The following is a 12,736-nucleotide window of genomic DNA, read 5'->3' as shown; positions in this document are numbered from 1 at the left end:
CAGTGGGCTTTTGTTCAGGCCCACATTCTTCTTGTCCATGACTGAACATGAGAGGATGAGTAAAAACTGAAACAGGCACTCTCTCAACAAAGGCATAGTCTTTGTTTGAAAACTTTAAAAATAATGACTAATATATATCCAATGCTAACCCCTTGCAGTTCAGTAATTAATTCAAAATCCATTCTTGTCGCCTTGCAATCTGAAAAACCCAGATTCTAGAAGACTTAGGTTTTCAAGTGAATTTAGTGATGTTGCGAGGTTCACTACTCTGGAAATCAAACTCCTCCATCTGTATCCACAGAAGAGAATACAGCAAAAGTAGTGGCAGTGCATGGTTCCCCATGCCACCCTGCTCATGTGCCTCAATCTAGCTTCAGTGAGCAAAAGATAATGAACAACACTCTTGTTCTCACTCTCTATGGCTTGCACCATTCTTGGTCTTTCTGCTGAGACTGCCAGCAGTTGTGATAGTGGTTTTTTTAGTGTGGATTCTTATTCATGAGGATCTGGACTGAGCCCATCAACTCATTTCATGTAGGCATTTCCAGCTTTTAATTGGATAGGAGCCCTAACACACAGATGTTGGGGCTCCCCCAAGACCTTTTCCATTAATTTCCAAGAACTCCGTTCACCTCCAGTCTCATACAGGTGCGGTGCTGTTGTGTGAACAGCAACAGCTCCTGTTCCCCAGACAAAGTACTGGTCTTCACTAGCCTTGCAAGCAGGAGTCTTCCTGTGTGGGTGTGGGGTTTTTTTGTTTTTTGTTTTTTTTTTTTTTGCAAGTGGTATTATCTGAGTTTATTTAATATTACTTTATTGCCATAGCAGAGCCTAATGATGCAAATCATCTCTATTTCCTTTCAGTGTCTCCAAGGAGAGAGATTCTGTACTGGTAACCTAAGGTCTGAGGAAAAACTTCAGCCCAAGTGCATAGTGAACATTGTGTGTGTGGGTTTCTTACAACAATGATACAGAATGTTAAACATGAAATGCAGTTCCTCAACTGATTTAAATAGTCATAGCTCTGTTGAAGTCAGTGGAGCTATGTCAATTTTCGCCAGTTGAGGATCTACCCTGAAGAGTTAGCTTCTACTTTATACTATATCCCTTTTAGCTCCAGAGAAGAACAGAGCAGAGTTTGGCCCCATAAGTGCATACATATGAAACAGTTTGAATCTAAATTATTAACTAATTATAGAAATGTTTTGTTCTACAGCTCGAGTCTACAGTGATGCCATACCTACAATTGTTGTCTGATTTCAGAGAAGGAGTGCGACAAATTGCCAGAGAAAAGAAAGGTAAGGGTTAGCTTTTTTTCAAACATTATTGTAACTGATTTCAAGAGGGGAAGAGAGAAAATTAAATGTCCTTTTTTGATTATCTGATTTACATAAATAGCGTCTCTGCTTTGAGAATAAAAATGGCATATTTATCTGTACCTATACACCATTTATCGGTGTATACAAAAGTAAATTTGAGTTAGTTTGAATCTTTAAATCTTTGCCAGGTGTCCTTTTAATTATGATCTTTTTCTGATGCTTCTAGATATGTTCATGTTAACCTGTTAAAGTATTCAGAATTTCATATCATTGGGAGAGGGAACATGAGGAGTATGAATGTTCTGTTTCCTGTAGTGCCCATAGTGTGCTAATTGATTGCAAACATAAAAGAAGATATAATCCCTGTCCTGAAGGATGTGCACACTCTAAAAAGTGTAAATTGTAATTATTCCTTCTATTGGAACTTTCAACCATAGATTCATAGATACTAAGATCAGAAGGGACCATTCTGATCATCTAGTCCGACCTCCTGCACAGCGCAGGCCACAGAATCTCACCCACCCACCCCTATGAAAAACCTCACCTATGTCTGAGCTATTGAAGTCCTCAAATCGTGGTTTAAAGACTTCAAGGAGCAGAGAAGCCTTCCTCAAGTGGCCCGTGCCCCATGCTACAGAGGAAGGCGAAAAACCTCCAGGGCCTCTCCAATGTGCCCTGGAGGAAAATTCCTTCCCGACCCCAAATATGGCGATCAGCTAAACCCTGAGCATATGGGCAAGATTCACCAGCCAGATACTACAGAAAATTCTTTCCACTTTGAGTACAAACAAGTTGAGTTGTTTCTTCGTGGTTTGATAGCATAGTCTGATCACAAATCCCCAGATAATATTTTGTGATCTCTTTGGAATATTCATAGGGGAGTTTGCTGAAGGTTGTTGTGTACTTTTTTCTTCTCCTTGGAAGCTTTAATACTGCTTCACGATTTGGCAGCAGAGTTGTATTGTGTTACAAATGGTGTTCTATTAATCTCTGTTTTTGCTTGTTGATGAGCTCCTACTGGATTTCTTGTTGTTCTGCCTACTATTCTCCTTGGGTTTTTATGCATCTTCAACATATATTTGATACTGATTTTCTTGAAACTAATGTCATGACAGAGAGAGTCAAAATAGGAAATATTGATTTTTTTTTTTTTTTAAATAAAATGCCTTTGATTGAGTAGATTGATACTAGCTAGCAAGGAATTCTAATTCTGTTACCATACTGAAACATACTAGCCAGAACAAACAGAATAAATACCTTACAAACACAAAAATGCTTCCAATGATGTGATCATTCAGATATAATCAACAAATTTATGTTGGCCTAGTTGATCTTACAAAATAGTCTTACTGGTTTCAAATTTTATATATTTATTTTAATTTTGATTTTTTTTTTAAAGTTCTTCACTCACAAGATGAGTGAGTGCCTTTTACTATTTAAAACATACATAAAATTTATTTTATGCAAAAAAATCTCAGCAGTTGAGATCAGTTGATTCACACTCGAATAGTTGAGGTTTGAATATCTAGGGGCTGATGGTAGTATATTTTCAGGAGAAGAAACCCAGCTCTGGAACTCACTTACCCTGTTGATCCAACAGAACTCAGATTTGTTAATTTTATAGGGCTTCTGCCTGAAATAGATCTTTTAAAATGGTTTTGATTAGTGGTTGGGAATATTGCCTTTGAGTTTATACTTTAAAAAAAAAAATTAGAGTTGTTGTAAATTAAGGGGATGTCTTCTTTTTTTTTTTTTTTTAATAGCCACTTGCTGGTAGTATAATGTTAAATATGAATAACGGTGTTCTAATTTTGTAAATGCACCCAGAGGCTTACGTTAATAGGTATGAGTCTCTTTTATAAAACTAACTATAAAAATAAATGTAACTTTTTTGCCAGTAAGGCAATCCACAGAGCATTCCACAACTCAGGCACCTGTAATCTGGGAATCTTGTCAGAGGACCAGAGGGAGCTATAACAAAGTGTGTATTCAAAGATTATTGAATAAACTCTGTCTTCAACCAGAATGGCCTAATTGTAGGACATTGAAACATCACGTGAAAAAAAAGACTTTATCCATTTACAAGACTGGCAGACATCTGAATCTGAAACCTGCATTATTCATTCTTAGTGGAGTCTTGATTAACCTGTGAATGTTTCTATTGATGATGATAAATGGGGAAAGAAAAATACCAGTGGTGTTTGCTAGGTGTACAGTGGGCAGAAATTACTCTAAATAAAATGCTTTTAATAATATCGAGGAAAAGTGGTGAGTTTTTAACTCACCCCATTTTGTCAAGTAACTTCACATCATGTGTCTTTAGGTTTTGTTTCAGTACTTAGGCAACTGCAGAGTTCCTTTATCTCTGCCTCTGAAGCATTATAGCAGATTTTCTGATTTGTCACCGCGGTTCTTAATGCTAGAGAATAATTTTCTGTTAAAGCTAAACATTTATTCAAATGTTTTCAAACACCATTGACTTTTTTTTTTTTTTTTTTTTTTGGCTTGTCCTCTATATTTCTAACTTCATTCTTATTTCTTGGATCCCCGCTGAGTCTATTACCTTACTGTAAAGTCTTCCATTACTGAAATCTTGGTATTAAGGAATCTGTCGCAGTGTTTTATTAGATAGTGGGTCTCTCCCTATTCTACAGCCAGAACGGAGTTGGGAGAACCTACTCCATTTTTCTAATCTGTCAGATAGACTAAAAGTAGAACTATGCCTCCATCCTTTTTACTGTGCATCCTCTGTCTTCGCTATTGGCTATAATGTATATTGCTCATTTAATCTTTCAGGGTGACTTATTAATTAACCCTTTCCTCCTCTCCTCCCCCCAAAAAAACAAAAACAAAAAACCCCAATTGATTTTACTAGTTCCTGCCCCCAGCTCTGTTTGGCTTCTGAAACCCATTAGCTTGAAGTTCACAGCAGATGTGAAGAATGCGCTAGGAGCATCCACAGGACTGTTGCCTAGCAGCTGGGTCACTCCTAATCAACAATGTGCACCTGGGCAGCGTCACTGAGACAGCACCAAATCTGGTTTTCCTATCCATTCCCTTCTGTGGACATCATCAATCTTTGGTGAGAATGACAACTTGCAGTTGGTGCAACAGATCCATAAACAAGTTCCCCACTGTCAGTTAAAGCCTCTTGCTGGAATGGTGCCAAAATAGAGAATTGGCACAGTTCAGCCCTAAGGCAGTGCATGAAGCCACTATGCTGACACTTCTAGAGGCACCAGTTGATAACCTCCTCTTATAAATTATGAATGTCTCATGTATAAATTCCTCCTTCTCCTCTACCCTGAAGGATTTCTCCTGCTTCTTATATTTAATTATTCATAGGTTCAGACTGGTAAATATTTATAAGTCAAGCAGACACTGCTTTTATTATACAGTCAGTAGATCTATCATATTAATTCCATGCACGAGATATCATCAACATCTTATAGTATTAACAAATAATGGACTAACCTCATCTCTGGTTTCACTTGTTGACTTTGTTAGACTTACAACAAGGATGAACTTGGCCGGCTGTGCCCACCTACCCAGGATACAGAAAAACAAATAATTCACTGGAGATAGACTGCAGACTAAAACAAACAGTTCTTTTTAAAATGGAACATTTTCATATGCACACAAAGGCCAGGGTTGATTCCAGCTCCTCAAGCAAAGAACAGATGAGACACAGGTTCATAACACCAAGCAAAGGCAAGGACTCTGATTTTAGTAGTTTAGATAGGTGAGGAGGTGTATATCTGCACTTATATGTGCCAGTGAATAACTGAAGAAAATAGACCCTCTAAAATAATAGCTTACATTATCCCAATTGTATACTTTGATTCCTGTATCTAAGCCTCATAATGGATGCTGAAGACTTTCCCTGGTATGTGCAAGGTATTGAGAATTATCATTAAATGTTAGTGTTTCTTATACAACATATCCACCAAGAACTACTTTTAAGTGTTGTTTAGTATATTGAACCTACTGAAACATGGGTGCAAGAACAATTTACTGGGGGGGGGGAGAGAGAACCTACTTATTAAAAACTCATGATATAAGTTGACCCAAGTAATCTTGTCACCATCAGCCTCCTCTAGGAAAAAATACTTACTGTGAATCAAACAAGGATACTAAATTCAGAAGCTCTAATGTCTGTACTTGCTCTTGGTGTGTGAACCACTTCTGTTGCTCCTCAAGTAACCAATGTATTTCCTCTTTTCATCACTTTCTTTTATTTCTGAGTAAATAGATATAGTTTTTTCCTCTTTACTTATGTCTATTTTTGCATGAGTGATAAATCTGAGACCCTGATTGCTTGTGATCCTTAACATCCAATGGCACTTCTGCAAGAAAAGAGATGTTAGCTATGCTGTCCTAGCCAATTTCCAATTCAGCTAAGTCACATTCTCCTAAAATCAATCAGTGCTTCTGCAAGTGACTGACTTGGAGAAGGCTAGAGTCAAATGGATAATGAACAGAAAAGCACTTTGGGAAAGATTTTCCATAGAAATGACCAGTGCCTTTATTTAGGACAGCTTTGAAAATGTGTGATATTGGAAGGATACAGGAAAATAGCTTCTCCACTGTCCTGTTGTGTGTAGGTGGGATAGATGTGATTCAGTAGGGCAGTGGTTCCTGATTTCACCTGTTAGAAAACCTCAGGCAACAGGTAGGTGGATTGTCACTTCCCTACATACTCTCATGCCATGTCTTGGCAGAGTTCACAGGATTTAAGGCCAAAAAGAACCATTCTGATTATTTAGTCTGACCTTCTGCATAACACAGGATAGGAGTCGACCAGTAGTTTCTGCATCAAGCCCATACCTTCTGTTTGAGCCATTGTTTATCTTTAAAAAAGATAACCAGTCTTGATTTAAAGACTTCAAATGATGGAGAAGCTATCAAATCTCTAGATACATTGTTCTAATGGCTAATTATCCTCACTGTTAAAAAAATGTGCACCTTATTTCTACTCTGAATTTATTTAGCTTCAGCTTCCTTGCTGTGTCCCTTCTAATTTCTGTCTACTTTCTCTTTTCCTCATCTCTCTCTGTTCCCCTCATCCCCTCCTTTCTTGTGATGTCCTTTTCTTTACTACTTCCAATTTTATTCACTTTTACTTTCTTTGGGGAAAGCTTTTAGTGTATTTTTCCCTTCCAACTCATTCTGTCACTCACCAGCAGGCTACAAACTAATTGGGGCAGGAGGCATCTTTTGATAGCTTTGTGTTGCTGGGACACCTGCTTTTGCAGCACAGCTATGTTATGAGAGCAAAGACAAACACAATGCTTAGTGTGACAGACCGCTTCCTATATCTATAGTACTGTACACAACCTACTCCTGTGGCTATTTTTATTAGGGGACCACACATAACAAGAGCAGGGAGGCTCAAGTATTTTCCTAGAGCATTAATCACAGCAATAAACTCACAAAGAGCGGTCAAGTGGCTCCTGGCAGGGTGCAGCTTTTCCAACTGCCTTGAACCCTTTCTTGTCCACTCCACTCTGCCTCACACCATCTTAGACTAGGTTAGGAAATGCCATCCAGGTTAGGAAATGCTGGTTTAGGGAACGTTGCTGTGAGAAATTCTGAAACCGCAATTCAGTATAGGAAATAGAGATGCTACCAGGAAATAAGGCCATGTTTTCATTCATTTAGCAATCAGCCTGAGAGAGTAGAGAGGAAACAGAAATAATGGAAAAAGGCACTTAATATCTAGAGATTTTTTAATATATAAAAAGCTTAAAATAAAGCTCTGTATAGTTGCATTCGTTCTGGCTAGCTCTGGTTTCTTTCAGTAGTGTTTGCACTTTCCTGTTTTGAGACCCAAAGCTAAAACTGAGGCAGTCCTGCCAGGAAAAAAACATGCTTTTAATCTAACCTCCAGAATGTTGAGTTAGAAACTAAATGTCTATAAAGATTTGCTAAATATTTATCTGAATTAGTGATTCAATATTAAACATTAAGCTGCCTGTCTTTGAAATTTCTCTTCCCCCTCCATTGCTAGATTCTTCAGCAGGGTTTAGAGGATTTGATTAAGGCACTTGGAAGTGGACATTAACGGAGCCTTAATATATGTTTGATTAGGCGGGGCTGGAGATTCAAAATCTGTTTGAGCAAAAATGTTATTTCAAGCTCCAGCAATTAAGATTTCTTTATTAAAAATCTCTTTAATTAAAACTAAAGCATGTTAAATTATTTCCTCTGACTGACATGATCAACTGATATCTACATAGGTGATGTGCTTCAAGTCTTTAGAACGTATATTACTGTTAACCCATCCTTCCTTGCTCACCTGTATATTTGATTCATCCATCTGTTGCGTCATGTCATTAATGTATAATGTAAACTCTTTGGGGTTGGGGTTTTATTGCATGTATGCGGCACCTAGTAAAACAGAGCCCCGATCCTTGATTGGGGCTTTGCAGCATTACAAATAATAATGGTATCAAACATGTAGGCAAAATATATCCTCAGTTTCACCATGTGTAGTTGAGTTAGCCCTCTATGAAAGAGACTTACAGTCATGACATCCAGTTTTTTTACATAACTTGCAGTGATTTTTTAAATTATACTTATTATTGACATCCTGGAAGATAACTAGATGTAGCTAGCAAAAAATAGTGAGTATAGCTTTTTGTGTATAAAATATTCAAATTATAGCTCCACTTTTACAGAATTGTTTAAATAGTTAATCAAGTAAAGGAAGAAAGAAAGGGTTTTGATAATTTTAATGAGAAAGGAAACGAGGGGACATGATCAAAGTATATGCAGTACTGAAAGGTACAGAGGAAGTCTCGAGTTCTGAACTCAAGAGTAAGGAGACATTCAATGCAATTAAAAGGTGGCAAATTCAAAACTAATAAAAGGATTATATTTTTGCACAATGAATAATTAGACTGTAGAACTCATTGCCACAAGAAGTCATAGAGGCCAACAGTTTAGCAAGATTTAAAAAGGGACTGGGCAATTATATGGATATCCAGAAGATCTAAAGTCATTATAACAGCAGCATTTTGGAAAGGATATTAAACTTCATGCTTCAGAGCTTAAGTCAGTCTAACTATTAGAGACCTGGATGAGACCTAATGTGAGAGTGCAGATTTTCCCACATCTGACTACTATGAGGTTCTTACATATTTCTCTGAAACATCTGGTTTTGGCCACTGTTTGAGACAGTATACTGGACTAGATGGACCTCAAATCTGTAGTATGGCAATTCCTAGGTTCCTTCTTACAGGAACTATTCGGACACCAAAAGTTGCTGTTTTTCATCCTTGTATGGAATGGTGAAGAAGTCATTAGTAGTGTGCTAAAATACTTTTAATATACGAATTCACAAGGTACAAAAGGCTAAATTCACAAAATGTCTTTTTTTTTCTTTAAATGCTGAGATGAGGATTTATATTTAGGGCTAGAAATCATGCATTTTAATGCCACATGATTGGAGGTCTGTTTAACAGCAACTGCGAGACTCTTGAGCCTCTAAGCAGTTACATCACAGAGCTGAGGTATCTTGTTGGTTTTTTGGAGTAGTAGTAGTAGCAGCATCTTTGGAAGAGGTGATAAATTCCAGGCCTATCTAGAAGAAACATGCTTCTCTGTCTCGCAGGGTCAAGAGGTTACACTAAGCCAGAGGAAGAAAGAACTTGTAACCTTACTTACATCTTTCACTTAAATAAACAAATAACAAATAAAATAAACTGGTCTAACTGTAATAATTTTTTACTGGCATTAAATTACTTGCAGCGTGGAGGAGAACTAAATTTTCATTTTAAACTAATATCAGAACTTCTGATTTTTCTGTGCCTTGTAGTAACTGAAGTACTGCAGTTGAGTGATGCTCTTCGAGATGACATTCTTCCTGAGCTTGGAGTTCGATTTGAAGATCATGAAGGTAACACTGTCTGTCTGTATTGTAAATTGTAGCTGTTGCTAAAATTTGGTGAATTCTTTTCTTAAGATATTGAAAAATGTCAATATGATCAAGAATAATCAGGAATCATTGTCAAACTTACTGAATGCACAGAGCTTTAACAGATTTAGTTTTTAAACTTTGAAAAGCATTCAGATAAAATGTACATTTGCATCTCCTTGTATGGTGCTTAACTCCTCAGTCATTTCTAAATGGTCATTTGGCGGCATTTGCATTTAACTTAGTAATACAATTTGAAAAGACTACTGCAGGATGTGTTTCAAGAAAAGTTTGTGGTACCAGACATATAAGTGTTGGAACTGCTATGTGTTTGTTTTTCTTTGTTGTTTCTCCAGGACTCCCAACTGTGGTCAAATTGGTGGACAGGGAGACCTTACTAAAAGAAAGAGAAGAAAAGAAAAAGGTTTTAAATTATTTTAATTCTTTCATGTTAAACTAGTTTGTGTATTATATTATTTTGCACATGTAAAGTAAAACACATGTTCTTATTGACATATTTCCTTGCTGATTTGTGAGAGAAAAGGCAATATTAACACAAACAAAATGGAAAATGGCACACCCAAATTGATGGCAAAACTCAAGTGGCACTGGAGAAAAGGAATTTGAGATAATTACTTGAAAGTATGCTATGGGGGATTTAAATATCTTTTCAAGTTTCAAAAGGCTTTATACAATTATGATGTGCTGGGTATGACGTATTTATGCTTTTGTCTCCCTGGTAGAATAATGCCTCGGAGTAAAGTATTCTTATTTATTTGTCAATACAAAACAAAGGAAAATATTTCATTACAGTTAGCAGTACTGATTTGACATCTGCTGATTAAAAACAGAATGTAATTGCTAAATCTTCATTAATGTAGCACTGAATGAGGTAGGATTCCTTTGGAAAAAATAGCATGTGATCATGTAATTAAAGACTGAATCATAATGCACACCCCCAAGGTGGCTGAATTAATGCTGCACAGGAACCTTAATTCTAGAATTTCCTAACTTTTGAGTGTTGGACTTTGCAACCGTAATAGTCTTTAATGTAATTTTTTGTGTATAAGTTCTCTGTTTTAAAATAAAGTGAAAAAATGGCAATTCCATCATTTAGAGTCATATGGACTAGAGCTAGTTTGGAAAATTTTGTTGTGTTTTTTCCATGGAAAATTTTTGACTCTTTGGCAAAAAATCAGAAACGGAAAGTTTTTAGCCAAAAATGTTAACATATTGATTAGGAAATGTCATAGTGCTGCATAGGAGTTGCAGTTCAGGTCCTTGTGCCCTCATTCTTTTCTGTGGCCTGGGCTCCCTGGCTAGACTATACATCTTCCCTGCTGAAGTATGCTCAGTACTGAAAGAATCTTTGGAGAATTTAGCTGTCAGACTCTAACAAGTCTGAGCATGTGTAAACTGAGACTTTCCAGAGATTCATAACTTTGGCCAAATTTGGACAGCTTTTTCCCATAGGAATAGAATCATAGAATCATAGAATATCAGGGTTGGAAGGGACCCCAGAAGGTCATCTAGTCCAACCCCCTGCTCAAAGCAGGACCAAGTCCCAGTTAAATCATCCCAGCCAGGGCTTTGTCAAGCCTGACCTTAAAAACCTCTAAGGAAGGAGATTCTACCACCTCCCTAGGTAACGCATTCCAGTGTTTCACCACCCTCTTAGTGAAAAAGTTTTTCCTAATATCCAATCTAAACCTCCCCCATTGCAACTTGAGACCATTACTCCTCGTTCTGTCATCTGCTACCATTGAGAACAGTCTAGAGCCATCCTCTTTGAAACCCCCTTTCAGGTAGTTGAAAGCAGCTATCAAATCCCCCCTCATTCTTCTCTTCTGCAGACTAAACAATCCCAGCTCCCTCAGCCTCTCCTCATAAGTCATGTGCTCTAGACCCCTAATCATTTTCGTTTAACATGTTTCGTTTAATAGCAAAAGGCACATCCCTGATACAAAGATGACCCTCCTGAAACACTTTTTTCAAAGCACGGAGGAACATGGCACACTAGAGCTTCTCAATTACAATTGTAAGGATTATTTAATATGGACCTAATAATGTATTGATCCCTAATCTCTTTCTGAGTAATGGCTGAAACACTTCAGTTGAAACTTCCCAAAAATATTCCGGCTGAGGCAGACACCAGGCAGGGAAAATTTCAGTGTGAAGAGTTGGTTTGGCAAAGGTATAAGCAACTGAAAACAGGGTCTTATAATAGACACATTGAGCAACAATAATTATAGGTGTCATTACCAGCTTTGTCTATATCAGATATCTAAAACATAGAGCTACTTAGCTGACATTAGTAAGAAATAACCTACTGCAGTGGTTTAATTTTGATTAAGTAATGCTGTTTTTCAATTTGACTCTTTATAGATTGAAGAGGAGAAAAAAAGAAAGAGAGAAGAAGCATCCAGGAAAAAACAAGAACAGGAGGTAAATATTCAAATATCTTTTTAACGTACATTAAAATGGGCATTGTTTTTGAAGATGTGCGTTAATGGCTATATTCTTATGCAGGCAAAAATACACTGTGGGCTGAATTTTCCGTCCAGCCTCAGCTGGCCCTCCATTTTTAAATTTTTTTTGTTTTTGTTTTTGGTGAGTGAAAATTAATGTGGTGGGCAGTTTGTTGTTCACGATTATTTGTGCCTACAAATTAGGTCACTTAAATATTCAGGTCTTTGTTCAGATTTTGTGGTAAGTTTGTTTTGTTTTGATGGTGCCATCAGAGGTGGTAAGTGCTTCTTAAGATATCTTGTAGCACATTTTTTAATGCATAGCTGTGAGTAGGATACAGCATGCACAACAGTTTTAGAGCTCTGGCAATTAAGGAACATTTAACTTAGAGAAGCTTCTGCCTATCTCGTTTATATTTTCTTCCCTCTCTTTATTATTGTATAGATATGCATGAAAACAGCATCTTTTTCCTTAAGAGTCCATCTGTTCCTGCTACTTATGCTTCACCTGAGTCTAATTTTCTGTGAAGACACGTTCGTCTCCATAGCATCTAATTGTGATTAGCACAAAGGCTTAAGACTTCAGGTGAGGAATAAGCACCGGGAGCCAGATGCTCTCTTGTAGAGCAAAGATCCTATTTCCATGCAAATTGCACTAGTAATGCAATACAGGAAAGTAAACCTTCAAAGTATGATCCACAGGGAAAATTGTCTGTAAACAGGATGTTTCCTTTTCATGAATCTCCAAACAGCTTTATCCATTCTTTTTAAAATTGTTCATGATTTCATTGCTTTTAATGATCTTGAGAGGCCACCATTTTCAATAAAACCAAAGTTTAATTTTCCTTTAATATGGTTTAGTTATTCTGGGCCCTGATCCTGCTATGACCTGCATGGAGCCCTATTCAAATCAATAGGATTTCTGCTTGGGCATAGGGAAACATCTGCAATGAGCTTATTGCCAAATAGCTTACTTTTTATGTTTGTACCTAAAATACAACACGAGCTCAAAATAAAAAAAGTACATGTGG

General features: G+C 37.1%; 1 protein-coding gene across 2 annotated transcripts in view; it reads left to right on the top strand.

The window, feature by feature from the left end:
• Nucleotides 1–12,736, top strand: part of CARS1 (cysteinyl-tRNA synthetase 1) — a 50,810-nt gene that overhangs the window by 36,263 nt on the left and 1,811 nt on the right. For both annotated transcript variants that reach the window (XM_038406488.1, XM_038406490.2), the window contains 4 exons: nt 1,217–1,298; nt 9,139–9,219; nt 9,594–9,661; nt 11,623–11,682. In XM_038406488.1, coding sequence (XP_038262416.1) covers nt 1,217–1,298; nt 9,139–9,219; nt 9,594–9,661; nt 11,623–11,682 — 291 coding nt within the window. The remainder of the gene's footprint in view (nt 1–1,216; nt 1,299–9,138; nt 9,220–9,593; nt 9,662–11,622; nt 11,683–12,736) is intronic.

The sequence above is a fragment of the Dermochelys coriacea genome, chromosome 6 (genome assembly GCF_009764565.3).
Source record: "Dermochelys coriacea isolate rDerCor1 chromosome 6, rDerCor1.pri.v4, whole genome shotgun sequence".
NCBI lineage: Eukaryota > Metazoa > Chordata > Testudines > Dermochelyidae > Dermochelys > Dermochelys coriacea.
Note: the sequence above shows the minus strand (reverse complement) of the source record. Positions and strands in the feature narration are given on the sequence as shown.